General features: G+C 39.6%; 1 protein-coding gene across 1 annotated transcript; it reads left to right on the forward strand.

Moving 5' to 3' along the window:
* ccdc191 (coiled-coil domain containing 191) lies at nucleotides 1–27,112 on the forward strand. The gene is made up of 17 exons (XM_047350399.1): nucleotides 1–355; nucleotides 1,554–1,592; nucleotides 1,709–1,844; nucleotides 3,803–3,955; nucleotides 4,113–4,294; nucleotides 4,782–5,005; nucleotides 7,804–7,945; nucleotides 8,048–8,238; nucleotides 15,068–15,317; nucleotides 17,023–17,417; nucleotides 19,383–19,480; nucleotides 22,140–22,222; nucleotides 22,313–22,414; nucleotides 22,503–22,646; nucleotides 23,750–23,902; nucleotides 24,304–24,458; nucleotides 26,811–27,112. The coding sequence occupies exons 1-17, from the start codon at nucleotides 293–295 to the stop codon at nucleotides 26,950–26,952; spliced, it is 2,652 nt and encodes an 883-aa protein (XP_047206355.1). The 5' UTR covers nucleotides 1–292; the 3' UTR covers nucleotides 26,953–27,112.
* The last annotated feature ends 619 nt before the right edge of the window (nucleotides 27,113–27,731 follow it).

Here is a 27,731-nt window from a genome sequence, read left to right on the forward strand (position 1 = left end):
TGCCTTTCAGAGCAACATCTGAAGTCTGCCGGGACACGTAGTACCGAAAGTCTTTATTTTCCCAAGATCTAATGAAAAACGATGTTCTAGTCACTCCATTACCCAGAGTCCTTTGCCATCCAAGTTAGCTTTAGTTACGTTTACACGTTTCTTAGTTCTTTTACTCTGTGGTAACTTTTTCAACTCATTCTGGTTGGCCTAATTGCGTTAGCAGTACACGGTGGAAATAAACGACTCCAGAATAGGATTAGAGATTACATAGTAATGTTATGTAGATGTATAAAAATGTGAGATGGCATCATTCAGTTACAATTCTCACCTGTTCAGGTGGAAAAGACTCGCGTCTGCCAACAAGGTAAGCTTGATTTACGCTTTAATAAAGAATAAATATCTCATTTATTCTTAACAAAAATGAAAAAAACGGCCTACAGTTATAAAAGATAGTGTCTCAATCTTTTTTTTTTATCTCAAATATGTCAAATTAATTTGTGTTCTGATATTTTAATCCCTATTCTACATCAAGCATATAGTTACAGTACCTTGCAAAAGTATCCATACGTCTTGTGCTTTTTTACATTTTGTCACGTTACAACAAACGTCATTATATTTAATTAACACAACGCCGCACATGTTTAGGTGGAAGGCACATTTTTTCCTAGTTTTTTCTAACATTTTTCAAAATAAAAATCTGAAATGTGAGGCAAGCATTTGTGTCCAACCCTTTATTTCCACATTCCTAAATAAAATCCATGGCTAATTGCTTTTAGGTGTCTCCTAATTAGTAAATAAAGCCCACCTGTGTGCAATTATAATACCAGTTTAAACTTAACACTGCACAGCATCCTGAAATCCCCATCCCCATGGTAAAACATGGTAGTACCATTATCATGGTTTGGTGATGCTTTTAGCAGAGAAATTGAAGCTGGTGGGAGTTGACTGGAAGATGGATCGAGCAAAACGTGGGGAAATCCTCAAAGAAAACCAGTTTGACTGGGGGCAGAGGTTCATTTTCCAGCAGGACATAGACACTAAACAAAACAAGAACTACAATGGAATGGTTTTTTAGTTGTAACCTGACAAAATGTGATAAAGGTTAAGAGGTATGAATATTTTTCAAGCCATTGTACATAATGATAAATTAAGGATAAGCACATATTACAGCTAGAGTATGCATAGACGTGTAGTTTTTCTAAGTAAATGTTAAATGTTATCCAGGTATATTGTCAGATACTGCCACGCTTGCAGCTGTACACCGTTGCAGCCGGAGACTGAGATAGTGGAATTGCCACGGGTAAACCGCTCACCTTTTGAAGTCTGGGAAATGATTCCTTGGGTAATTTGTGGATTTAAGGCGATAGCTGAGCTTTCCTGTGAAATAATCCACAGACACCAGGCCCTTGCCTCAGCACACAATTTGCACACTGCACCAGCAGCTCAAGGTGTCACAGAGCTTGTTTGGGGATTTTCAGAAAGGCAAAGGTGACAATGAGACCTGCATTTGCTTCAGTTTCTGATTTTACCTAAATATATATATTTATGTCCTTCAACAACAGAAACCTGTGAAGAATGATGACATTGATGAGTGGAGAAAGGTGAGACTTTTACATTGAGCTGGTTATTCAAAGTCAGTTTTTTTTTTCTTGTATTTTAGACTGCTTTTATTTTTAGCCACATTAATGTGTCTCATTGCCTTTGTCTCTGTCCTCAGCGAGTGGAGATGGCCTCAGAGTTTGCCGTGTCTGAAGTATTCTCCCATAGGAAACCTCAGTCAGGAATAAACAGAGTAGCTGCCTCTTTGCAAAGCTCTGAACAGTTGAGGGATCATGATGATGCTTACAGTGAAGGTAGGTCAGCTTACAGAGAACGGTTTCTAGAGTAGTGATAAACTGTATGCAGCGATGTTTATATGATTGTAAAACCTTTAGGTTGTTAACATCAAAAATGTGTCTGTGTTTTCAGGCAGTGGGGATAATTAAATAATATGAATGCCGAATAAACAATCTCACTATAGTTTCACAGTTGATTGTTGTAATTAAATTTTGCCAGACTGTAGTTGCAGAATAATTCTCGTAAATTACTCCTACCAGCGTTTTTCATCAAAGTTAAGGGAAAACCTTAAGAGAGTTTGACTTTGAGACTATGCTTAATGTATCCACTGCACCCTCCACACTTACTAGCACCCCAGCTAAAGATGTGAAAATGGTCTTAAAGGAAATCCAAGTTGGTAACACCATTTGTAGGTTCCTCTTCTATAACAATATACAACTTTGGAGAATACAGAGAAAGGGGCTTTTAGCTATTCTTCTTTACACTGTTACACTGTCTCTCTAGATCATACAGAGTCTCGGGTCCTCTCTTAGGCTCGTTTCTCTTCTCTTCCGCTCATGCCATGTTTTCTGTAAAATGTAATCTACACACTGTAATTTGTGGAAAAGGGTTGATTTTGTGTCTGGCGAATCATTTCTGTGTTGGTTTGGCCATGTATTCTGGATCATTACTCTGCTTAAAGATTGCTATGCGTTCTTAGAAAGTTCCTATAACCCTTGGAAGATTAATTGGCCAGCGTCATCGCAGATCCTCCATCATACAGTGGACATAAGGTGCTTTTCTGCATGTTCATCATTTGTTTCGTGCCAGACCCACCTGAAGTATTTGTTGCCAAAGTTTAATCATTTTCTCATCTGACTACAGTAATCCAGTTCCAGTTAAAGACCCAGTAAAGTTTAGCAAGCTCCATGTTTACTTTTAGGATGGTTGGACGGAAACGTTTTTTGGGCTTTTTCCGGAACAGCTGGTCTGCATGTACATCAAGTTTAGTGGTTGTTATGGAGACTTGGTGAACCCCATGATGCCACGTTTTGGTGCAGTTCTCTAAAAGCTGAAGATATGTTTACCTCCCTTACCAGCCTTCCCACTATGCATTGTGACAAGATAAACTTTAGTCCTTTTCCAGTCTTGTCACAATTTCAGCTGTTTTAATCTCTATAATAAATAACTCAGATGTTGGTTATGGGTAAGTGTAAGCGTAAAGTCATCTTATAGAAAGCCATTTCCTGACATAATGCCGTTTTCAACTTACCTGGCTTACTTGAATTGAATGTTTTCTTGTATTTCCAATTTGAAGAGTGAAAAAAGGGCCACTGCGTCACATTTAATTATATCCCAAGAAAACAGGAAGTCATTCAGTTGGATTAGATTCAATTTAGTTCAGCTCAATTCAATTTATGTTCTTGGAAAACAGGAAGTCATGGTCAATACTACCTAAAACTGAACACTCTGAACAAGTAAAATACAAATGAAAAAATATTCAGTTTTCTTTTAGTTGATATAAATCTTTTTCAGAATGCTCATTTTAAATGTGGATTTTTTATTATTAGTGAATTTAGAATTTTATACTACTGCCATGCAATATTTATTTATTGTAGGGCTTTTTAAACCTCTTTACTAGAGCTGTATATAAATGTGGACAACAGTTTCGAGGAGTTAAGTAACACAACAGTTGTTGATGAAAACCAAACTAAGGAATCTTAAAAAACCCAAAAGATTCTGGATTCCACCAGTATGCAGTATGACAAGTTGTTCAGAAACTGAGGAAATTGGAGTAAGTTGTTATACACCTTTTATATTGTTATACACATCCCAGCTTTGCAATTTCAAAAACCACAAATGTCTTTATTACAGTGCTCACATGATCTGTTTATCTATACAACGGCAGCTTTACTAAGACGTTATGCATTATTCCATCAGTTCTTAAAATCAGTGTCAGAAAATTTGTTTTTTAACAACCTGCTGTTTCTTGTAGCTCGGGCTCTTCTAGACGACTGGCTGAGCGATAAGTTACGGAAAGAGCTGGACATGGAGGATGATGATGAGTTGAAGGTCCAGGATGAAAATATTCAACCTACTGCCGTAGCTAGTGCCCAGCCTACTTCCATCTCTTACAAGAAGTTTGACGGTAAATGTATTTTATTCAGCAGATCTAAAATGTTTAATATCATGTTATCTTAATACTGCAGATATTAACTGACACCAGAGGCTTCAAAAATGGATGGAAATCAGTTTAATTGGTTGAAAAAGGTAATCGTACTTATTTCTTCTTGATCATATTTCAGATTTGTATAACTGTCTGGTTGAAGAAGAAGACGAACAATTTGCTGTTGAGAGTTTCCTCCAAGATCTAATGGAGCAAGAGCTGCTGGACTCTGGGATGATGGAGGAGTTGTCTATTGATGATCGAGAAAGGCAGAAGAAGTTTAGAAACCCAGCAGTCACCATGGAAGCAAGACAACAACAGGTTTGGGTCTGTGCATGTCCACAAACTAAAATCAACAGGCCAGTTGTAGGGAGAACATTAATCAGAGAATCGGCCAAGAGGCCTATGGTAACTCAGACGGAGCTGCAATGACCCACAGCTCAGAGACATATTTCAACAAACGTGCAGCTGTAATTGCAGTGAAGAGATTCTGCATAGTATTGAGTCAAGTTTGCTTAATACAAATGCATGCCACTCTTTCCAGGCTTTTATTTGCTAAAATGTTAAATATCAGGTGCCATTTTCATTCCTCCTCACATATACGCACTACTTTTTATAGGTCTGTCACCTAAAATCCCAATAAAATACATCTTAAAGTTTGTTGTTGTATCATAGCAAAATGTGAAAATGTTGTAAGGGTCTGAATACTTTTGCAACATGCTGTAGGTTCAGTTTCTTAGGTTGAATTACAGATTTGAATGCTTTGAGTTGGATAGCGGACACAAGCTGCCACTGGTTCCTCCTGCAGGTACGAGAGAACAGGGCACGCAGGGAGGCTGAGAGACAGAGGAAGCAGAGGGAGAAGGAGGCTCAGCAGGATGCCAGGAAGGAGGCGAAGAGGAAGGAGCAAGAGGAGGAAATGAGGAAGAAGCAACAGGAACATTGGGAGGAGGAGATGGTGAAGCAGGAGACAGTGAGACTGAGACGACTGATGGAGGAAAAGAAGAGCCTGCAACATTTTGCTTGTCAAAGGTGTGTCTTTACGTGATCGGATAGTTTGCTATTAGATCTGCTCTGACCCAAACCGTTTCAATAAAACAGGCAGGAGCAAACATTAAATAAAATATGACATATAGATGTGAATATCTGTTTCCATTTTCTTGTTGAATTAAACAAAGCCTTGCCTGAAATATAACACCAGTTTGGCAGCACATGTTCCACAACCTGCAGGAATCCAGCTTTAATAATACCTTCACAGATGTACAAGTTAACCCAGGACTCATGCATTTAAGAACTTCCATAAAGTTCAAGTCTCGGGTTTGAACTGTGTTTTGATCCTGAAATATATTCTGATATTCTACTTGCAGAAGAAAGTTATCCTGATGGAGATTTGTTTTACTTTGCTTTCTTCAGTATTTACTGACATTTATTGTTGCAATGACAAACTGCTGCTGGGTCCATGTAGGAATCTCATCTTGGGCCGGCCTGATTTATAAGTGAACTTTCTGATTGCTTTAGACTCCCTGTCCCTGAAAAAAAATAAAAAAAGGTTTATTCTCCCCATTGATGCAGATACTTTGAGAAATTAGAATATCAATCTAAAAGTTGCTTTATTTCAGAAATTTAATTATAGAAGTGAAATGTATATCATCACCCACAGAGTGAAATACAGTGTGTATCATCTCTTATTTCTGTTATTTTTAAGAATTACAGGAAATAATGAAAACCCGAAGTGCAGTTTCTCAGAAAATGCATAGGACTGACAAAAAGGCTTTCTTGGGAACCTTTGTCTGCCACTCTTTTTCCTTGCACTCAACTTTCCATTATCATTCTGGGATACAGCACAACCAGCCTCTTTAGCGACGACCTTTTAGGGTGTACCTTTCGTGCTTGTGGAGGAAAGAGGACAACCGACTATCTGCTGGACAACTGTTAAGTCCGCAGTGTTCTCCATCATTGTGTAGGCCATAACATGACATTTATATATTTAAAAAATCCTTTTTAGTCTAATGTAATAGTTGACATTTCTGAGAAATAACATTTTTAATTTTGAATAGCTGTAAGGCTTAATCTTTAAACTTAACAGAAGTAGTTATGAATAAATATCACTCTGTATGTAATGAAACTGTATAAGGGTTTCATATTTTTGAACTAAATTGTAATTCCAGCAGCCTTCTACAAACTCTGAGTGCAGACAGAGAGCTTGAATGTTATCATTAATATACAGGGGTTGGACAATGAAACTGAAACACCTGGTTTTAGACCACAATAATTTATTAGTATGGTGTAGGGCCTCCTTTTGCAGCCAATACAGCGTCAATTCATCTTGGGAATGACATATACAAGTCCTGCACAGTGGTCAGAGGGATTTTAAGCTATTCTTCTTGCAGGATAGTGGCCAGGTCACTACGTGATACTGGTGGAGGAAAACGTTTCCTGACTCGCTCCTCCAAGACACCCCAAAGTGGCTCAATAATATTTAGATCTGGTGGCTCTGCAGGCCATGGGAGATGTTCAACTTGACTTTCATGTTCATCAAACCAATATTTCACCAGTCTTGCAGTGTGTATTGGTGCATTGTCATCCTGATACACGGCACCGCCTTCAGGATACAATGTTTGAACCATTGGATGCACATGGTCCTCAAGAATGGTTCGGTAGTCCTTGGCAGTGGCGCGCCCATCTAGCACAAGTATTGGGCCAAGGGAATGCCATGATATAGCAGCCCAAACCGTCACTGATCCACCCCCATGCTTCACTCTGGGCATGCAACAGTCTGGGTGGTACGCTTCTTTGGGGCTTCTCCATACCGTAACTCTCCCGGATGTGGGGAAAACAGTAAAGGTGGACTCATCAGAGAACAATACATGTTTCACATTGTCCACAGCCCAAGATTTGTGCTCCTTGCACCATTGAAACCGACGTTTGGCATTGGCATGAGTGACCAAAGGTTTGGCTATAGCAGCCCGGCCGTGTATATTGACCCTGTGGAGCTCCCGACAGGACAGTTCTGGTGGAAACAGGAGAGTTGAGGTGCACATTTAATTCTGCCGTGATTTGGGCAGCCTTGGTTTTATGTTTTTTGGATACAATCCGGGTTAGCACCCGAACATCCCTTTCAGACAGCTTCCTCTTGCGTCCACAGTTAATCCTGTTGGATGTGGTTCGTCCTTCTTGGTGGTATGCTGACATTACCCTGGATACCGTGGCTCTTGATACATCACAAAGACTTGCTGTCTTGGTCACAGATGCGCCAGCAAGACGTGCACCAACAATTTGTCCTCTTTTGAACTCTGGTATGTCACCCATAATTTTGTGTGCATTTCAATATTTTGAGCAAAACTGTGCTCTTACCCTGCTAATTGAACCTTCACACTCTGCTCTTATTGGTGCAATGTGCAATCAATGAAGACTGGCTACCAGGCTGGTCCAATTTAGCCATGAAACCTCCCACACTAAAATGACAGGTGTTTCAGTTTCATTGTCCAACCCCTGTATATATATGTTATAAATGAACTTTTTTCTGTTTTACTGTTTAAAATGTTGTGATGGAAAAAAAAAACAGATCTTAACCTAATCATTTTCCTGAGCTGCTGCCTCTGACGCTATGTTACTTTAAAATTACAAAACTTTGCAAGCCTCTACATGAAAAAGATCAAAACATATAATAGAAAATGGTAGATATTTGAATTACAGAAGGTGGTGGGCATTTCTCTTTTTTATCCTGACAGATTCATGTTTCTGTAAACCTTTGATGTAATTTATCCTAAAATATGTCCTAAAAGTAAAAAAAACAAAAAAACAACAACAGCTATATATGTGGTTTCCAGAGAGAAAGAGAAAATAGTGCAGAGAGCGGTCAGAAGCCTTGAGTCAACCGCAACACTACCCTCAAAGCAGCATTGGCAGGACTGTAATCAACTACATCAAGAACAGAAGATTCAAGCAAAGATTAACATGAGCAATCTGAAGGTTGGTGCCTAAGCTGTGCCGTATATGAGTTTACAGACCAGTCTGGGGATTCAGATTGTGGTTTCACCTACGGATATTAATGCATTTGTGTACTTGTTTTAGTGTCTGCACAGGCATCTGTCTGGATGGCACTCAGTGGTGTTAAAACGAAGGATACATATGGGTAAGGCAGTGGCCCTCTGTGATTGGAGGAGGCAGCTGAAAGCATGGCAAGCATGGCGAGCTGTGGTGTGGGCGGAGCATAATAAGCGAGAGGTGGCGAGGACAGAGGAACAACTGCGAACAGAAAACAGGCAAGTAATGGTTAATGTCAAGGTCAAAGGATCCCAGTTGGCTTACACCAACAAGTTGCACAATATACAGTGCCTTGGAAAAGTATTCATGTTAGTATTTTGTTAGTAAGTTTTTCAAGTGTTTAATTCAATTTTGTGTAAAAGACCAACACATACAGTTCAGAACTCTAAAGGGGAATTAAACTGATGCAGTATTTAAAAAATATATATACAGTACAGACCAAAAGTTTGGACACACCTTCTCATTCAAAGAGTTGTCTTTATTTTCATGACTATGAATATTGTAGCTTCACACTGAAGGCATCAAAACTATGAATTAACACATGTGGAATTATATAATGAACAAAAAAGTGTGAAACAACTGAAAATATCTTATTTTCTAGGTTCTTCAAAGTAGCCACCTTTTGCTTTGATTACTGCTCCACACACTCTTGGCATTCTGTTGATGAGCTTCAAGAGGTAGTCACCTGAAATGGTTTTCACTTCACAGGTGTGCCCTGTCAGGTTTAATAAGTGGGATTTCAAGCCTTATAAATGGGGTTGGGACCATCAGTTGTGTTGTGCAGGAGGTGGATACAGTACACAGCTGATAGTCCTACTAAATAGACTGTTAAAATTTGTATTATGGCAAGAAAAAAGCAGCTAAGTAAAGAAGAACGAGTGGCCATCATTACTTTAAGAAATGAAGGTCAGTCAGTCCGAACAATTGGGAAAACTTTGAAAGTGTCTCCAAGAGCAGTCGCAAAAACCATCAAGCGCTACAAAGATACTGGCTCATATGAGGACCGTCCCAGGAGAGGAAGACCAAGAGTCACCTCTGCTGCGGACGATAAGTTCATCCGAGTCACCAGCCTCAGAAATCGCAGGTTAACAGCAGCTCACATTAGAGAACAGGTCAATGCCACACAGAGTTCTAGCAGCAGACACATCTCTAGAACAACTGTTAAGAGGAGACTGTGTGAATCAGGCCTTCATGGTAAAATAGCTGCTAGGAAACCACTGCTGAGGACAGGCAACAAGCAGGAGAGACTTGTTTGGGCTAAAGAACACAAGGAATGGACATTAGACCAGTGGAAATCTGTGCTTTGGTCTGATGAGTCCAAGTTTGAGATCTTTGGTTCCAACCACCGTGTCTTTGTGCGGCGCAGAAGAGGTGAACGGATGCCTGGTTCCCACCGTGAAGCATGGAGGAGGAGGTGTGATGGTGTGGGGGTGCTTTGCTGGTGACACCGTTGGGGATTTATTCAAAATTGAAGGCATACTGAACCAGCATGGCTACCACAGCATCTTGCAGCGGCATGCTATTCCATCCGGTTTGCGTTTAGTTGAACCATCATTTATTTTTCAACAGGACAATGACCCCAAACACACCTCCAGGCTGTGTAAGGGCAATTTGACCAAGAAGGAGAGTGATGGGGTGCTGCGCCAGATGACCTGGCCCCCACAGTCACCGGACCTGAACCCAATCGAGACGGTTCGGGGTGAGGTAGACCGCATCTCTGGGAACTCCTTCAAGATTGTTGGAAAACCATTTCAGGTGACTACGTCTTGAAGCTCATCAACAGAATGCCAAGAGTGTGCGGAGCAGTAATCAAAGCAAAAGGTGGCTACTTTGAAGAACCTATAATATAAGACATATTTTCAGTTGTTTCACACTTTTTTGTTCAGTATATAATTCCACATGTGTTAATTCATAGTTTTGATGCCTACAGTGTGAAGCTACAATATTCATAGTCATGAAAATAAAGAAAACTCTTTGAATGAGAAGGTGTGTCCAAACGTTTGGTCTGTACTGTATATTACGAATAAAAATCTAAAAAATGTGGCGTGCATTTGGATTAACACCCCCCTTTACTGTGATACCCATAAAACAAACAGAATCAGGAAGACCAGAGAACACAACATACAGGTTGGAGAGACGGTTCTAGAAAGCGTGAGCAGTGCTCTGTGAGCCTGTTAAGTTTTCTAGAACTGCTAATCTAGAAAGCGTTTTTTCTAGTCAAGTTTATTTATATAGCGGTTTTCAGCAACAAGGCACTCAAGGCGCTGGACATAAGGAAGAACATTACAATGTTACAGAAAATCAAACAGAGGTAATTACCAAAAAAAAAAATATTAATTAAAGAGAATAGAATGATGGATAAGAAAATGAAAGGAAAATTGGACAGAAAACATAACTAATAATGTTTAGATGGCACAGTCAAAGGCCACTCTAAACCCATAAGTTTTTAATCTTGATTTAAAGCTACTTAGGGTTTTGGCGGTTTTACAGTTTTCTGGGAGTTTATTCCAGATTAGTGGAGCATAAGAACTAAAAGCTGCTTCTCCATGTTTAGTTCTGGTTCTGGGTATGCAGAGTAGATTTGACCCAGAAGACCTGAGAGGTCTGGCTGGTTGATACACTAACAACAAGTCTGTAATGTATTTTGGTGCTAAGCCATTCAGTGATTTATAGACTAAGAGAAATATTTAAAAGTCTATTCTCTGAGCTACAGGGAGCCAGTGTAGGGACTTTAGAACCGGGGTGATGTGCTCCACTTTCTTAGTTCTAGTGAGGACGCGGGCAGCAGCGTTCTGGATCAACTGCAGCTGTCTGATCAACTTTTTAGGCTGACCTGTGAAGACATCGTTGCAGTAATCATTTCTACTAAAGATGAACGCATGAATTAGTTTTTCAAGGTCCTGCTGAGACATTAGTCCTTTAATCCTGGAGATGTTCTTTAGATGATAGAAGGCCGACCTTGTTACTGTCTTTATGTGTCTCTGAAGGTTCAGGTCAGAGTCCATCACTAGACCCAGGTTTCGAGCCTGACTGGTGGTTTCTAGCTGTATTAACTGAAGCTTTGTGCTAACTTTTAAACACTCTTCCTTTGGTCCAAAGATTATTACTTCAGTTTTGTTTTGATTCAGCTGAAAAAATTTTAGGCCCATCCATGCATTGATTTCTTCTAAGCATTTACCCAGCGCTTGAATGGGTTCATAGTCACCTGGTGACATCGTAACATATAGCTGTGTGTCGTCTGCATAGTTATGATAACTTACGTTGTTGTTTATTCAAATCTGATTTAGGGGGAGCTTGTAGATATTGAATAGGAGGGGCCCTAATATGGATCCTTGGGGAACGCCACATGTGATTTTTGTGCTCTCTGATGTAAAGTTACCTACTGACACAAAAAAGTCCCTGTCCTTCAAGTAGGATTTAAACCAGTTGAGTGCTGTACCAGAAAGGCCGACCCAGTTTTCCAGGCGCTCTAATAAAATGGAGTGATCAACAGTGTCGAATGCTGCACTAAGGTCCAATTATACCAGCACTGTGGTTCTTCCACAGTCTGCATTTATACGGATGTCATTGAACACCTTGACAAGAGCAGTCTCTGTACTGTGGTGAGCAGGAAGCCTGACTGGAAGACATCGAAGCGATTGGTTGTTGTTAGGAAGTTGTTTAACTGTTGAAATGCAGCTTTTTCAATAATCTTACTGATGAAGGAGAGGTTTGACATAGGCCTGTAGTTCTTTAGTAGCAGCTTGTCCAATTTGCTCTTTTTAATAGAGGTTTGATAATTGCTGTTTTCAGTGCCTGGGGGAAAACACCTGACAAAAGGGACGTGTTTATTATTTCTGTTAAATCAAATGTTATTACAGGCAAAGCTTTCTTAAGGAAAGCTGTGGGTAAAAGATCGAGACAGCAGGAAGAAGAGCTTAGTTGGTATACGATTTCTTCTAAGTTTTTGTCGTTTATTTGGTGAAATTGGGAAATTTTGGCAAAATCAGTTCTAGTTGGAGACAACTTTGGTACTGGAGTTGATGTGGATGTGCTGACTGCCCCTCTGATCTTTTGGGGTTTTTCAGTAAAGAATTTAACAAATTCATTGCAGGCCCTGGTAGAGTTTAGTCCAGATGCTACAGTTACAGGAGGGTTTGTTAACCTGTCGACCGTGGCAAATAATGCACGAGCATTGTTAATGTCTTTGCTGATGATCTCAGAAAAGAAGGATTCCCTTGCATTTTTCAGTTGTAGGTTATATCTGTATAGTCTCTCTTTATAGATAATATAGTGAACCTGGAGTCCAGTCTTTCGCCACCTGCGTTCAGCTTGTCGACACTCCTTTTTTTCACTTCTGACTGGTGGAGCACTTCTCCATGGAGACATTTTCTTCCCAAAAATGACTTTAACTTTAATTGGACCAATTGAATCAATGATGAGATTTTAGAATGAAAGTTTTCTACCAGCTCATCTACAGTGTTACAGGGCAAAGTGGAGGTAGAATCTGGTTAAAGGTTTCAGCAGCACCGTCCTTAAAGATGCGTTTTCTTATCATTTCTCTTTGGCAAACTGAGTCATTGCAGATGATGCTTTCAAAAATAACAGAAAAGTGGTCAGATAGAGCAACATCAGTTAAAGACACCTTGGAAATGTTTAGACCCCTAGTGATGATCAAGTTCAAAATATGTCCCTGTTTGTGCGATTGCTGTTTAACATGTTGAGTCAAACCAAAATTTCTAAGAGTGTCACATAGATCTATTGCACTTCTGTCTTCAGGATTGTCCATGTGAATGTTGAAGTCTCCCACAATAATTAAACAGTCATAATCAACACATATCACAGATAAAAGCTCATTAAAATCACTGAAAAAGTTTGTTTTGGACTTAGGGAGGCCTGTAAATATTCAAGAACATTGTTCGGACCGGGCTCTTTACCTGGAGAGCCAAATATTCAAAGAGTCAAATTTGCCCAGAAATACTTTTTTACACTCTAATAAATCTTTAAACAAAGTGGCCACCCCTCCACCTTTTCTTTGCTGTCTGCTCTCACAAAGAAAATTGTAATTCGGAGGCATCGACTCTATCAGAATGGGAGCTTCATTAAATTCATGTAACCATGTTTCTGTTAAAAATATAACATCAAGATCGTGGTCAGTAATGAAGTCATTGATTAAAAATAATTTTCCTGACAGATCTAATGTTCAATAAAGCCAGTTTATATGACTTAGTTGCTGATATTAACTCTGTGTCTGGTTGTACCTGACAGTTTATGGCTTTTTTTTGGATTGTTTATTACTGTCTCTTATTCTTTTGGCTTTGTTCTTTCTGGCACGTATAAGCACAGAGATTTTACAACTATCTCCTATTAGGGGCCCAGGTTTTTCCTGGACATGCTCATTTCTGATAGGTGCCACTGGGGCCCAGACTGCATCACAGAGAAGTGATTTGAAGGTCCTGATTAGGAGGAGATAGATTATGAGGTGGTGGGGTTCTGCGGCATTTGGAAGATGTTTGTTTAGTAGCAGGGCCTCAGCCATGTGGGGGTGTTGATTGGAGAAGATGTCAGAGCCATTTGGGTCCCGATTTTAAGAGCTCCTTTCATATTATCAGAATCCGGTAAAGCAAAAAGCGGGCTCAGTGGGGAGATGGGAGAGTTCTCTGCGGTCTGGGTCTGGGTCTGGGGTGAGGGGGGTTTACCGGGGGTGTCGGTCTGGGTCTGGGTTTGGGGGGAGGGGGGTATAACGGGGGGGGTCGACTTTTCCTGTGGTTTCGACGGGGAGACCTTTTGTGATGACCTCTCTTTCTCAGCCAACTGGCAGCGTTATCATTGTTGTTGATACTCCATGTTCTCTGCTGAAGGTCAAAGCTGCTGGCGGATTATTTACTGAATAGAAGAGATCAGATGTGAGACGTCTGGCTTGTTCAAACAGAAACCATCTTGCTTGAAGAGTTGTCTTTTTTCCCAAAAAATATTAAAGTTGTCGATGAAGTTCACAGGTGTGGTGGCACATGTTTTTTTTCAACCACTTATTAATCATGAGAAGTCTGGAAAAAACCTCATCTCCACAGAAAATCGGTGCAAAGGGTCCGCTGAGAAACACCTTGATATTGAGACCTCCTGCAATATTCAGAAGACGAGTGTAATCCTCCTTCAGTCCTTCTAATTTTTTCTTAGCCACGTCATCCATGGCTCCACAGTGTATAATAAGGTTTTCTGGAGACGGGCGCTTTTCTGTGATTGCAAGAATATTCTCGGAGATATCGGACATCACGTTACTGGTACCAATCATAACTTCTGTGTTTATCTTGTTGCAGAAGTTTTTAATCCCATTCACAGCTGTGTTGCCCACTATTAGGGTTCTTGGTCCAGTGGGGTGCTTTTTCTCTGGCAATTTAGGAGAAGACTAAATTGAAGACTAGAACAATCTCTTAAAAAAAATATGGAAAGGGTGTGGTGCAACATGGTGGTGGCAGCATTATGATGTGGGGAAGCTTTTCTTCAGAAGGTACGAGGAAGCTGGTCAGAGCTGATGGGAAGAGGGATTGAGTCATGGTAGAAAACCTTCAGACGTGAGAAGAGTTTTACCTTCCAGCAGGAAAACAACCCTAAACATACAGCCAGAGCTGGTTTAGATCAAAGATTATTCATTCATGGCCCATTCAAAGTCCAGACCTCCATCCAGTCAGAGCTATTCTACAAAGAAGAATTAGAAAGCTTGTGGAGACATAAACAAAAGATTTGCAGCTGTACTTGCAGTGAAAGTGGGTTTTATAAAAAATAATCCAAAGTTTCTGTTTTTAAATGCAAGCTAAACCCTTTAGATTCTTATTTTTAAAGATTTTAAAAACCAAGTATTATTTTCTTTTCAATTTACATTTCTGCACTATTTTGTGTTGCTCTGGACAAGAAATCCCACTAAATACGTCTAAGCTTGAGATCGTATGACTGCTTTCCTGGCACTATAACACATAACTAATTTTCCAATTGAGATGATTAGTTAAATATTTCACCTTGATCTAATAGCATTAAAGATAAAATATTGGACAAATCTTCATGGTCCTTCAGACAGTGCCAGCTGGCTGTGGAAAATGACCGAAGACGCTTGCTGCGGCGATGTCTAAACGAGTGGCAGCTCTGGTGTCGGATGGAGAGGTCACAACGGGACCTTTTGGCCCGGCAGCAGGAGACCAAAGTTAAGATGGCTGCATTGATCAACGCTGCAGCTGCAGGAAAGCTCACAGCCATAAAAACATGTGCTGATACACCAGAAAGTCTCCTACCAGAGCCTAAGAACCAAGAGGATACAGGAGTCAAGGTGAGGGATGCAACCTCCCATACACATTTCTTTGATGCTTTCAACAAAAAGTGACCCTATTTTTACATTTTGACTGTAGGATCACAAACATGATAAAACATAAGCCAATTCTTTCTTGGGCAATCCTGAAGACCTTAAAAAGCCAAATTTTTCTTTCCTTTTGGGTAATAAAAAAATAACAAAACTGTTCTCTAACATTTCTCCCAACATGAACCTTTCACAGTGTGCTGGCCAGTAAGAAGAAAAAACCGCTGCTGAAAGTTTTCCGGATCTGAAGGGAGGATAGAGAAGAATGGCAGGAGGGCATGGGGAAGTTTTCTACTTTAAACTAAGACATTTTGACCATGTGGAACATTACCTCCCATCAGTGCCCTGTTCTTCTTCAACATGTTTCTGTTGGACTGTAGAATTGCTCTATAATACTGTCACAAACACTCAAAAAGAAGTGAAAGGGGTTTGAGTGACTAAAGACGAAGAACATAAAGTTAGAGTCGAACGAGTTCTTTGTGAAGGAGTCAAGAAAGAAGTAAATGCTGCTTATGTGTCAGAATTAAGATAAAATCTCAATAAAACGGAATATCATCAAAAAGATAATTTCATTCAAAAAGTGAAACTCAAATATTCTGTAGATTTATTACAGAGATACCTTTCAAGCCTTTATATTTTTTATTCATTGTAAGGCTTATGACTTACAGTGAACAACCACCTAAAATTCAGTTCCTAATAAAAATAAGACTAATGGGTTTCAAGGAAGCCCAGGTTGCTTTAATTAGGAGCCTTTAGCTTGTCTGCATTGTTGGGTCTGGTGTAATGACCTCATAGATTTCAGGTTCAGGTCAGGCCAGTTTGCTGGCCAACCAAGCACCAGAACACCAATGTCATTGAACCAGCTTTCGATACCTTTGACAGTATGGGCAGGTGCCAAGCATCTTCATAAAGCTCATCAGTGGAAGGAAGCGCTCTAAATCTTTCTGGTAAATGGCTGCGTTGACTTTGGATCTGATTAAACACAGTGGACCAACACCAGCAGATGACAGGACTCCACAAATCATCACTGACTGTGGAAACTACACACTGGACTTCAAGTAACATGGATCCTGTGCTAATTCACTATTCCTCCAGACTCTGGGACATTGATATCCAAATAAGATGCAAAACTTGCTTTTATTTGAAAAGAGGACCTCTGGGCAACAGTCCATTTCTTTTCCTCCTTAGCCTGGGTAAAATACTTCTGATGTTGTCTCTGGTTCAGGAGAATCTTGACACGAGGAATGCCACAGTTGTAGCCCCTATTCTGAGTACATCTGTGTGTGATGACTCTTGAAGCTCTGGCTCCAGCTTCAGTCAATGCTTTATAAATCTCCCCCAAACGCTTCAGGATCATTCAGAATCATCTCAAGGCTGTGGTTGTCCCTATTGCTTGTGCACATTTTTTAACCACACTTTTTTCTTCCACTCATCTTCCCATTAATATACTTTAACACAGCATTCTTTAGCAGGGACTCATTGCTGTACACCCTCCTTGTGAAGGATATCTGACTCTCTGCTGGACAGCTGTTATGTTGACCATGATTTGTTGGCCATAACATTTATGTATTAAATTATAATTTATTTAGATGTACCTGTGTTGGAGATTTGTTAGCAGATGCAGATTGTTTCAAATTCTAATCGTATCTTCATTGGTCTGTCATATATTCTGTGGAAGGATCACAGTGCAGCAGAGAATGAAGTGCTTGATGCCTCTACACGACATCAGGGTAAAGCCTCTGTGGGTCATGTGGGCCAGGCTCTGCAACCATGGCATGTGACCCGATGCCACGCAGCACCCACCGCTGCAGAGCTACAAGATACACGACGGAGAATAAGAGAAAATGGGGTTCTCAGCACAGAAGGCAAGTCTGAAAACAGACAGGCTGTCCATCAGCAGATCATCACACAACAGAGGAAGCTCCTGAAGAAGCAGCAGGAGCAAATCGCCCAGCTGAAGGAAAAGCAGAGCCTGATGGTGTTGGAGTTGGAAATGGAGAAGACTGTACAGCTTACCCAGCTGTCATTGCTACGAAAAGCGAAGAGCTGCAGCCTTGGCCCCGGGGAGCAGAGGTTGGCTCGCTGAACATCATTAAAAATTTAAGCAACCAGAGATCATTTTCAAAGCAGCACCACTAAAGGGATTTCAGCTGACTTACTCTTCTGAAAACCTTAAAATTTAACACTAAGAAATCTCATGTTGAGGACATTTAGTTATAATTACTAATTACATCTGGACACATACATTCGTCATGGCTGGCTGTCATTTTCATTTAAAAGCAACAACCAGTCCACAAGTCCTAATTTATTGCTTATTTTCTCTAATCAAAATTATTTCAAGAGGCTTAAAGATGTTCATAAACCCCAACTTATTTTTTTGTTAAAACGTCCCTTAGCATGTTGCTTCTCAGCCATTTGCATTTTGTAGCCTTGAACAAGCTTCTGGCATGATTCTGGATGGATATTTGACCACTCTTCTTAGTGGAATTGACAAAGAGTGGATGGTTACCTGGCATGGAACCATTCATAAATCACAGTCCACAAACTCTTAATAAATTTGAGGTTGGTGGCATTCCTGAAGCTTAAATTGAAAAAGCTTTGGATCAGTTTTCTGTCGAAACAGCAAATTACGTCCAAGTTTCCACCATTAGATGAAAACTGTCACCCTCGGATGAAAGGAAATATATTAAGATGTTCAAGAAGAAATTCAGAACCACTGAATGCTCAAGGACTGACAAGGTGTTGATCAAGAATGAAGACATCATAATTGGACATTTTCAAGCAAGACTGAAATTTGTGGCTCCTCAGACAGGCAAGCCAGTTGACTTCTGGATAAAAAGGTTATGATCAGAGAAGACAAAAGTTGACCTATCTGGCCACAATGTTAATGCACAATGTAGATGGAATAACAAATGCCACCAAATTCTTCAGCTTCATTTCAAAGTAACAGCTAGATGGTTTTCTAACAAGACATCGATCCCAGACACATGAAGGCTGGTTTTGCAAATAATAAAGCACGCTAACATTTCACTTCGACTTCAATCCTGCTAAATGCTTGTGGACTATGTTTAAAAGCTAGGTCCATGCCAGGAAACCAACTCTGAGGTTAAATATCAAGCCATAAATATCAAAACAACTTGATTACTTCAAAAAGTGTGCACTTTCTATGCATCTTGCTGAAGGATAATTAATAATAGGGCTGTATGCATATATTTGAGCTTGTACGTATAATTTTGACCCTGTTTGGATAGAAAAAACCAAATAATCAAACTTGTGCTGTCAGTTCTGGTCTTCAAAGTTGAATGTTTGATTATTCCGCCCTGGTACAGAACACTTTAAATCAATTAATAAAAGGCCAAATATAAAATGACATTCATACCGATGATGAATGTATTTAAATCTCTGAGCAAAAATGCAGTTTATGAAGTGGCTATGAAGAGTTTATAAGTCCAATTTAGAAAATAACTTATAATTGACGTTACAAACCTAGATTAATATGTGATTGCAATTTAAGACACTACAAAGTGAAAGGAGTATATGGAATAATGTTAATATGTAAATTGTGCCAGTTAATGAATAAAACGCCTCACTAAATGAGGAGCAATTACTTCATGGTTACATGTTGGCAGATTTTTTGTTCTGACAGCTCAGTCATTTAATAAATGAGATAAAAGCACTTCTGAATATAGTGTGGTGCATGTGCTCATTACTTTATCAGTGCTAGAAATGTGTAAATAGCTTCAAATATTAAGATAAATATAATCAAAGCTAATACCTAGAAAACTAAAGGATGCTTTCAAACTTTATAGCAAGAACTGAGATTTTTTTTGTGTGATAATTTATTGTGAAAACAAAGAAAATATATTTTCTACTGGAGATAAATCCGTAGTTTCAGAGTTATGGCCAGTCTGACATTACTTCTCGCCACTGGACCCTTCCCTTTGCCAACTGAAATTTGTCAGGCAAGCATCAGGATGATGTGAGCATGCAAACAAAGGTTCTGACAGGTTTTCTTTCTTCTGGCTGATATCATCCCAGCTGCAGAGCTCCCAGGGCTACTGGGGAACCCGATAGTCAGAGCGCACCTTCCAGGAAACCTGTCATGAAGCAGATTTGCCCCCATCCCATCATCACAGGTCAGTCTCAAAGCTCTGTCAGTCTGCAAGCTGAACAACAACGAACATTCACAGACGCGTACAGTGTAAGGAGACACAGACAGTACATTACATTACATTTTTCACTTTCTTTTTTTTGCTAGCTTTCAGTTAGATTATAGAAAATCAGTACGTATTTTTCATTTTTAGCAAATGTACGAAGCTGCAAAACAAACAAAAATGTTAACAATACAGAAAAGGTGTATTTCGACACTTCTTTCTTGAAACTTAATGTCCCGTAACCTTCTTTTTTGCCCTGGTTGCTTGATGTGTGCTTTTCGGTTTTGCCGAGCAAAATCTGTGATGTTTATGGAAATAACATCTGTTGAGGCTGAGGGAGACACTTTTTCCTCCGTTCCGCCTGCAGGGGTCTTGCTGATTTGGAAACATAATAAACCAGATGGTGTAACACAACCACTATAAATCTTTATTAATCACTTAAGTTGATAGCTTCTACTTGGACAGCAGGGATGTTGTTATTGTTATTGCAAATGCAACATTCAAATTTGGTTATTCATGCAGCTTCAGCTGAGGAGTGAAATCAGAACAATTTAACATTAATTCCAGATTGCTTCATAGAGATTATGGTTTATAAAACAAAGTAAAATCAAACCAAACTTTATAGGCATGTATTACTGCTAGAGATTTTGACTAAATTTCAACCAATCACAACGTCCTGTTCAGCTGGAAAAAGACTACCACTGCGGAAATAAAAAGCCGGTACTTTCAGCATGAAACTGTAACCAATGATCCAGTTAAGGCAGTTCAGTAATCTGTTTTAGCACCATTTTCAATGTCATGCTGTTTTTCTGTTGAAATGATTCAATCATTCAGCATATATTTTTAATTTGAGAGATAAAAGGAGTCTAAATAATCATATGCAGAACCAAAATGTTTAACTCTATGCAGCAGTCTGTTACCAAAACCTCTTCTTCCACCATCTTCAGCACATCTGACACCAAACAAGACAAATCTTGCATCGTTTAACCGTCCATCTTCAGGAGATTGCTTTTATAGATTTAGATTCACACCCTGTTGGAAATTAAATGACATCCTTCACCTGAAACATCCTCGGTCTTCTCTCCTGTCAGGCAGCCATCCGTATCACTACATAAACCGGAAAGGATTAACCTATCCAAGATGTCTATTCTGCAGCAGCTGACCTTCGACCTTCTCATGTCTTCATGCATCTTATCCCAGTGCTACTGCTGTCTGAAATTAATCCTAAGAAAGAACAAGAGAACCTGTTCTGATTACCATTACCCATTTATAAACACAAAGCAAGACTATACTATTTTATTACCAGCAAACAGACTTTAACAATCATCCATATAATTTAAAACAACCACAGAAGAAATTGTTTGATTGCCTGTTGATTTTATGAGTTTGCTCACTAACAAAGAAATAAACATTATTATGAGAGTTTAATTTAAAATGCAAATAGACAGAATATCATTTAAAAAATCACAAATAAAATGATTACGTAACAATTATAAACTGATTTACATATCCTGGGGTGAAAGAAGAATTCACTGTGATCCAACCTGGACTGACTTTCATAGACACATGACAACCATTCAGTCAGTTACAGATACCCCAGATCTCAACTAGTTATGTGTTTAAAGCACAGCTGTCCACAGAATCAGTGTCTTCCAACCTTTCAAGCACCATAGACAAACTAACAAGCTGTCACAGGATGTCAGGGACAAGATGGATCTGCACAAGGCTGGAGCCACGAGACCACCCGCCAGAAGCTTGGTTGGACTGATGGTGCAATTATCCAGAAATGAGGACCATCAGTCGCCCCTGATTTGGAGCTCCAGTGAACAGAGAAGCCTTGGGAGAAAGTACTGTGGTCAGATGAGACCTCACTCTCAAGCATGGAGGTGGAAGCATTATGCTCTGGGGCTGTTTTTCTACAAAGGGTACAGGAAAGGTTCACTGAATTAAAGAGAAAATAGAGGATGCTGAAAACCTTTTACTTTCATACAGAAGACTATACTTTTTATACTATGCATCTTTAGGTTGGTTCTGGTTTAGTGGTTGTTGGGTTGCCGCCCAGTAGTTTCCCACTCAGCGTACCCACTATCCTACTGCTTCTGGTGTTAGATAATAGCACTCATAAAATACTCACATAGTTTGACTTTAAAGGTTGGAAGAAACAAGAATTTAAATTAACAAACTATTTGATCAATCAGTTAATGAATTATGTAAAATAAAAAATATATCTTTATTTGCCTTAAAAAGAATGAAATAGAGAAAATGATGCTTTTCCATGACGCCCGTAGTCTCTCTCCAGCTGGTAGATAGCTGATTCCTCTCATCATTTCACATCTTTCCTCAGGGGTTGTGACTCAGCCTTTTCCAAACATGAAATACTTCCACACAACCTGATTTAAACTTCCCTGATATTCTGACCTTTATACAAACACACACACACACACACTAGTTCTGTTTATCTCCTTTATGTGGAATGCCCTTGATAAATATGCCCGCTTCTTCATTTCCTTTGCATAAAGTGATGCAATGCATTCCTAAAAACCTTCCCTCTAGAGTCAAGGTCTTCAGTGGCCTACAAAATTATGCATTTTTACAAAAGTGTTTCTTTTGCATTAAAACTCTATTCTCTGCCTCCTTGAAGCCATGGAAACTCGGGCACGACAGCGCGCCGAACGAAGGCAGGAGATCGAGGAAATCAAGAGAAGGAAAGAAGAGGAAAAGCTGGTGAGACTGGCGAATCCTTCCAGAGTAACCATAAGTTCAAGCATTAATAGTGTAGCTCATGTGCACCGATTTTAATGACTGAATTTTCAGGCCGAGATGAAAGCTGCCGAGGAACATAGGCAGAGGGAGGAAGAGGAGATTAAGCGCAAGGCAGCAGAAAAGAAGAGGGAGGAGAAGAGGCTGGAGCGAGAGGTCAAAAGTATTTCATAATTTATAAACCTGACACAAATTAGTACAAATTACACAAAAGATTAAAATAATGTTCCTTTGTGACGTACAGAGGGAAGCCGAAAGACAAAGGCAACTAAAAAGGCATCAGGAGCTCATCAGACTAGCATGTAAACACCGTAACACAACCTTGCTGTCACATCGAGGCCTGGCGCCATGGAAACGCCTCATTCAGTTAAGACATGCCAACATGGAGGTAAACAGCCTGTCTTGTCAAATGTAGCGGCGTGCAAAGTCAGCCTGTTCCAAGTCCACTAACATATAAACAAAGATATGGCTTAATGTTGGCTGTGGGGCAGATTATATTTATCAGGTGGTAATTGTTTAGGCTCCTTATGTCTCCAAAATCACAACAAAGCCTAACTGTGGCTCAAAAAATAAACCGCATATATGGACATTAAAAAATCTATTTTCTTGTAGACATTTGTTAAAATAATGTTCCACCACTATTCTGTTTGTATGTACATAACATATAAAGAGAAGCCAAAACGTATCCATACTTTGTCATGTTACAATCACAAACTTCAGTGGTTTAGGGTTTTTATGTAATGGGCCATCATTAAAAAGCAAAGTTGTTGAGCATAAAAGTATTTTAGAGGGGGGTTAGGGTATAAAATATCCTAAACTTTGAATATCTCACGGAGCCCTGTTTGATCCAGAACAATGTAGAGTATGGCACAAACCCACAAAGACACTGCTCACCTAACTTGACAGGGCAGGCACGGGGAGCATGATTTAGAGAAGCAGTCAAGAGGCTCATGGTAACTCTGGAGGAGTTGCAGAGACTCACAGCTCAGGTTGGAGAATTGTTTAATAGGATATATTTTAGTCGTGCACTCTACAAATCTGGCCTTTATTGAAGAGTGGTCACAAAAAGCCGTTGTTGAAAGAAAGCTAGAAGTCCCATTGAAGGATTTTCTCAAGCCATACTGGCGATATAGGAAAGATGTGGAAGAAGGTGTTCTGATCAAATTGAGCTTTTTGGTCGACACGCAAAATGATCGGGCTTTTACTGTCCAGGAGGTCTGCTATTTATTTTGAAGGACTGCAACACATACAATTTTACTGATGTAAACCTTGTTCAGTGCAACAATTAAAAGTAATAACTACTGACTATAATGGAAAGAAAACTGCTGCGGCCATCTTGATAGAGGTAGCAATGTTCCTGTCGTATGTGATCACTAAGGATGCTGTGTTTACATGCTTTAAACTGTGTTAGGACAAATAAGATGTTTTCCATGGCTATGTTTTGGGAAATATAAGTTTTTTTCTATTTTATCTCCTCCAACGTCTTTCCAGCTGGCTAAGAGTCATCACAACCTCTCCCTCCTGAGGCGATGCACACTGGGATGGCTACAGTATGCAAGAGAGTCCCTGTGTGAGAGAGAGGCCTGTGCTGATCAACTACAGCAGCATTTTCTGCTTCGTAAGAGCTTGAACTGCTGGAAGAGAGTGGGTATACCCCTGCACATTCATGGTACCTTGCAAAAGTTTTCTTAAGTTTACAACCACAAAAAGCTCAATGTATTTTATTTGGATTTTATTTGACAGAACACCACAAGTTTAATGTTTTGTTTTTTGGGGTTTAAAAAAAAAAAATCTGAAGATTTTCTCCCAAATTAAATGGGAGATTAAATAAACACTGCACATCACCCTGAACACACCATCCACACTGGTAACCACGGTGGTGGAAGTATCATGCTGAGGGGGCTTTTCTCAGCAAATAATGAGCTCCAACTTTAACTCAAACCAGTTTGTAACCTTTATTGCTGCGTACGTAATAAATAGAAAAACAGCAGCATTTCCTGCTTTTTATTAACTCATAAGTCACAACATCCTTATCCTTGTTTCAGCTGGGGGACCTGCGGATGATTCAGGAAGAGCAAGCTGAGCGTTTTTATCGGAAGCGCACTCTGAGAAGGTTCCTGCTGGCTCTGCTGGACCATGTGACACAGGAGAGGCTAGTGGACTGGGACTGTGGAAAGCTGGCAGAGGAACACGACAATAGGTCTGCTCCTACTGACTGCAACATTGTGTTCTCATACCGCCCTGATAAAACGAACTCAGCTACGCAAACTTTATCAGCTCTTTCTAAAAACTTAAATCAACCAAATCATTCTACTAAATGTCTGATACTTTTAGGTGTCAAGCAGCCACAGTGAGATGACAGTTACTTTCTATGTTTTTCAGTTTCTCTTTGTTCAATGGTTACAAAACCTGTAGAATGTGCAGATCTGCAAGAACAGGGAGACTGAAACATTTGGGTTTCTTTGTCCTGGTGTTCCCGGTGTTTATGGGTAGACTGGTAAACCACAAAAAATCAAATGTGTTTTTATTGAATCTCTTTTCTCAAAGAACACTGTAGACATCTGAAATGCATTCTGGGTTTGGCTGCCAGAGCGTAAAACATGAGAGAGACGATTTGATTGTAGAGGAGAGACATTTTCTTTTCGAAACCAATGTTTTTCCTCTGCAGCCTGTCAAGAGGAGTGGAAGAGGCTCCTTCAGGACAGTTGTTCTTTATTCTCAGGATATGTAATAAAGGTATTTACAATATCAGTGAAGATGTGGAAATACAGGTCAGGATAAAACCAAGTCGAGCTGTAATTCAGTGTGGTCACTTTCAGTTCTTAAAGGCCGTACATTAGAAGTATTTTTCTGGCTTCAGGTCAGTTTAAGGATTTTTCTATACAGAACAAACTAGCATCATTTGATGTCTAGAAAACGTCTCCTAAAGCTCAGACATTTTCTTCAGTCCCATCTCTTAACTTTCTGGGCTCCACAACCAGCTTGATGAGTTGCTCAGCTTACAACCATTAGACAAAACTCTAATATCCATTTTTTATGCCACTGCAGCTTTCTGAGAAATTAATATCTGCAGGGAAGAAAGATGTAACCTTTTCTACTTGCCTTCACTCCACTTTAACGTCATAAGCACAAACTTCAATGCATTTTATTAGGGTTTTCTGTGATAGACCAACACAAAATGGTGCATAAATGTGAAGTGGAAGTAAAGGGGTATTTATGGTAATTAGTGAGTAGAGTCAACCTGTGTGTGAAAGAATCTTGGTATAAATACAGCTGCAATGCAATAGCTAATCGATTATAGCTTTGGTTGTATGTTAGAGATGTCTTCTTGCTGCAAGGTTAACCAGTCCCAAGTCTTCTCCAGCAATTAACAGATCTTCTTTCAGGATTTGCATTCAGCTTCTTTAATCTTCCAATCAATTCTGACATTCTTCCTTTATGTTTCACAACACGGTTGTGCTGCTCAGGATGATGTGCAGAACTAGTTTTCTGCTACATATAGTGTTTTGCATGTAGCCCAAAAGGTTCAGCTTGGCTTTATCTAACCAGAACACAAACAGGACTCCTTATGGCCTCCTTTCAATAGCAAATATTCTTCCAACTGAGCTGTGGATCTCTGCAGCTCCTACAATGACAATTGGCTGCTTCTCTGATTAACAGTCTCCTCTGGCCTGTCAGTTTAGGTGGACAGCCAGATTTTAGTAGGTTCTTAACAGCTGTGTCCATACTCTGAATTTCTGGTAGATCTACTACCCAACTCTGCTTTAATCTTCTCAACGTTCTCCCTGACCTGTCTGCTGTGTGCCTTGGTGTTTATATTGAGATTAAAGAAAGGGGACTCTTTTAAAGGTGATTTCTGAAAGGAAATGGGCTGCATCTCATTCAGGGGTATGACAGTATGACAAATACTGCAGACCCAACTTTTCTGACCTATTTTTTGGGTCAGGAAAGTGCCCCATAAAATCCAAGTACACATAGATTGATGTTTATGGTTGTACATTACAGAATGTGAAAGTTATTTTGTTTTTAACTTTTGCAACTTTTGTCCAGTATGGTAATTATGAGTCAAGCATTCACTTATTTTCATCATAAAGAGACACAGAATAACTAAAATGATTCCAGTTTCTGGGTTGCATACCTTAATTTCAGTATCTTAAAACTCCTACATGTCAAATACAGCTTCTTTTTGTTTACTTAAAATGTATTTCCTTCTGAAGGTATTTCACCTTAAATCTGAAACCATAAAAAGTTAAAATATTAATATGAAGGCATAGTAACCTACAGATCCTTATTTTTAAGTCTACGGATTTATTTATTTATAATATGTTTCATGTAATTTCTTCATTGTCAACCTCAATGAATATTTCTAAGCTGCAGCTGCCTGGTCTGGTTCTGCTAAATGACCACAGGCTACAGGTAAAGTCCCACCAGCTGCCAAACAACATGTGAAAACTAATTACATCTTGTCTAGCCAGAGGTCCCTCTGATCCACTTCGTTATTGCTCACTTGCTCTGTGTTCAACTGCTCCCTGTTCCATCTGTTTGCATTTAGACGTGTCCTGCAGAGGTGTTTCCAGGCCTGGAGGCAGCTTCCTTGTGTGCTGCGGAGAGAGAGGGAGAAGGAGGCGCGAAGGCAGAAGCTGAGCAGGAAAGTGGCAGAGCTTCTGTCTGATTTCTACTCCCATCCACTGTAAACGCCTGCGAGAGAAACAGTCTTGTCTGCAGGCGATGAGCTGCCAATCGGCACAGTACAAAAGCTCCAGAGTTACTCCAGCAGTGGCATAGGATAAAGAAAAAAGCTTGTTCATTTCTCAATTTTATTTAATAAAATAAATAAAATTCATTTGAAGCCCATAGATGTATTAGAGTAATTATTCAAATATAAATGTGTGACTACCACTAGAAGTGTATTAACAGTGGAAAGCTTCAAAAAGCTTCACCAGTCTCAAGCTGACACTTGTGCATTTCATGATGAAATATATTAGAGTGCTTTCATGTGGAAGTGTGACAACGTGATGCAAAGAGGCTTAAATTTTACAAATGCAATCAACTACCGCAGTACCTTAATTAGCCTTGTGCCATGATATTTCATTTATCCGGTATGAATGCCTACGATGCAATTTGCAAGGCAAAGAAGGGACAAGTTAGTATTCGGGAAAGACGAATGAGGTACACATCCTTGAAAATGTAATTATATCCCTTGAAGTCTCCCACATTTGGTCATATCATAAAAATCCCAAACTTCAATGCATTAGATTGGTATTTATGAGATAAACCAACACAAAGCTTATATAATTGTGAAATGGAAGAAAATGATACATGGTTTCCAAACGTTTTTTGTGTGACGTGCATTTCTATTCAGCCCCACTGAGGCAATACTTTCTAGAACCACCTTTCGCTGCAATAGAACCTGCAGGTCTTTAGGGGTATGTCTGCCTGCTTTGGACATGTAGAGTATTAGAATATTTCTGCC

The sequence above is a fragment of the Girardinichthys multiradiatus genome, chromosome 21 (assembly GCF_021462225.1).
Source record: "Girardinichthys multiradiatus isolate DD_20200921_A chromosome 21, DD_fGirMul_XY1, whole genome shotgun sequence".
Classification (NCBI taxonomy): domain Eukaryota; kingdom Metazoa; phylum Chordata; class Actinopteri; order Cyprinodontiformes; family Goodeidae; genus Girardinichthys; species Girardinichthys multiradiatus.

Coding starts and splice junctions, on each gene's coding strand:
- ccdc191 (XM_047350399.1), top strand. CDS start 293: ATGGCATCATTCAGTTACAATTCTCACCTGTTCAGGTGGAAAAGACTC. Junction 5,006..7,803: donor CAACATTTTGCTTGTCAAAG/GTGTGTCTTTAC, acceptor TGTGGTTTCCAG/AGAGAAAGAGAAAATAGTGC. Junction 23,903..24,303: donor GCTTGAACTGCTGGAAGAGA/GTGGGTATACCC, acceptor TCCTTGTTTCAG/CTGGGGGACCTGCGGATGAT.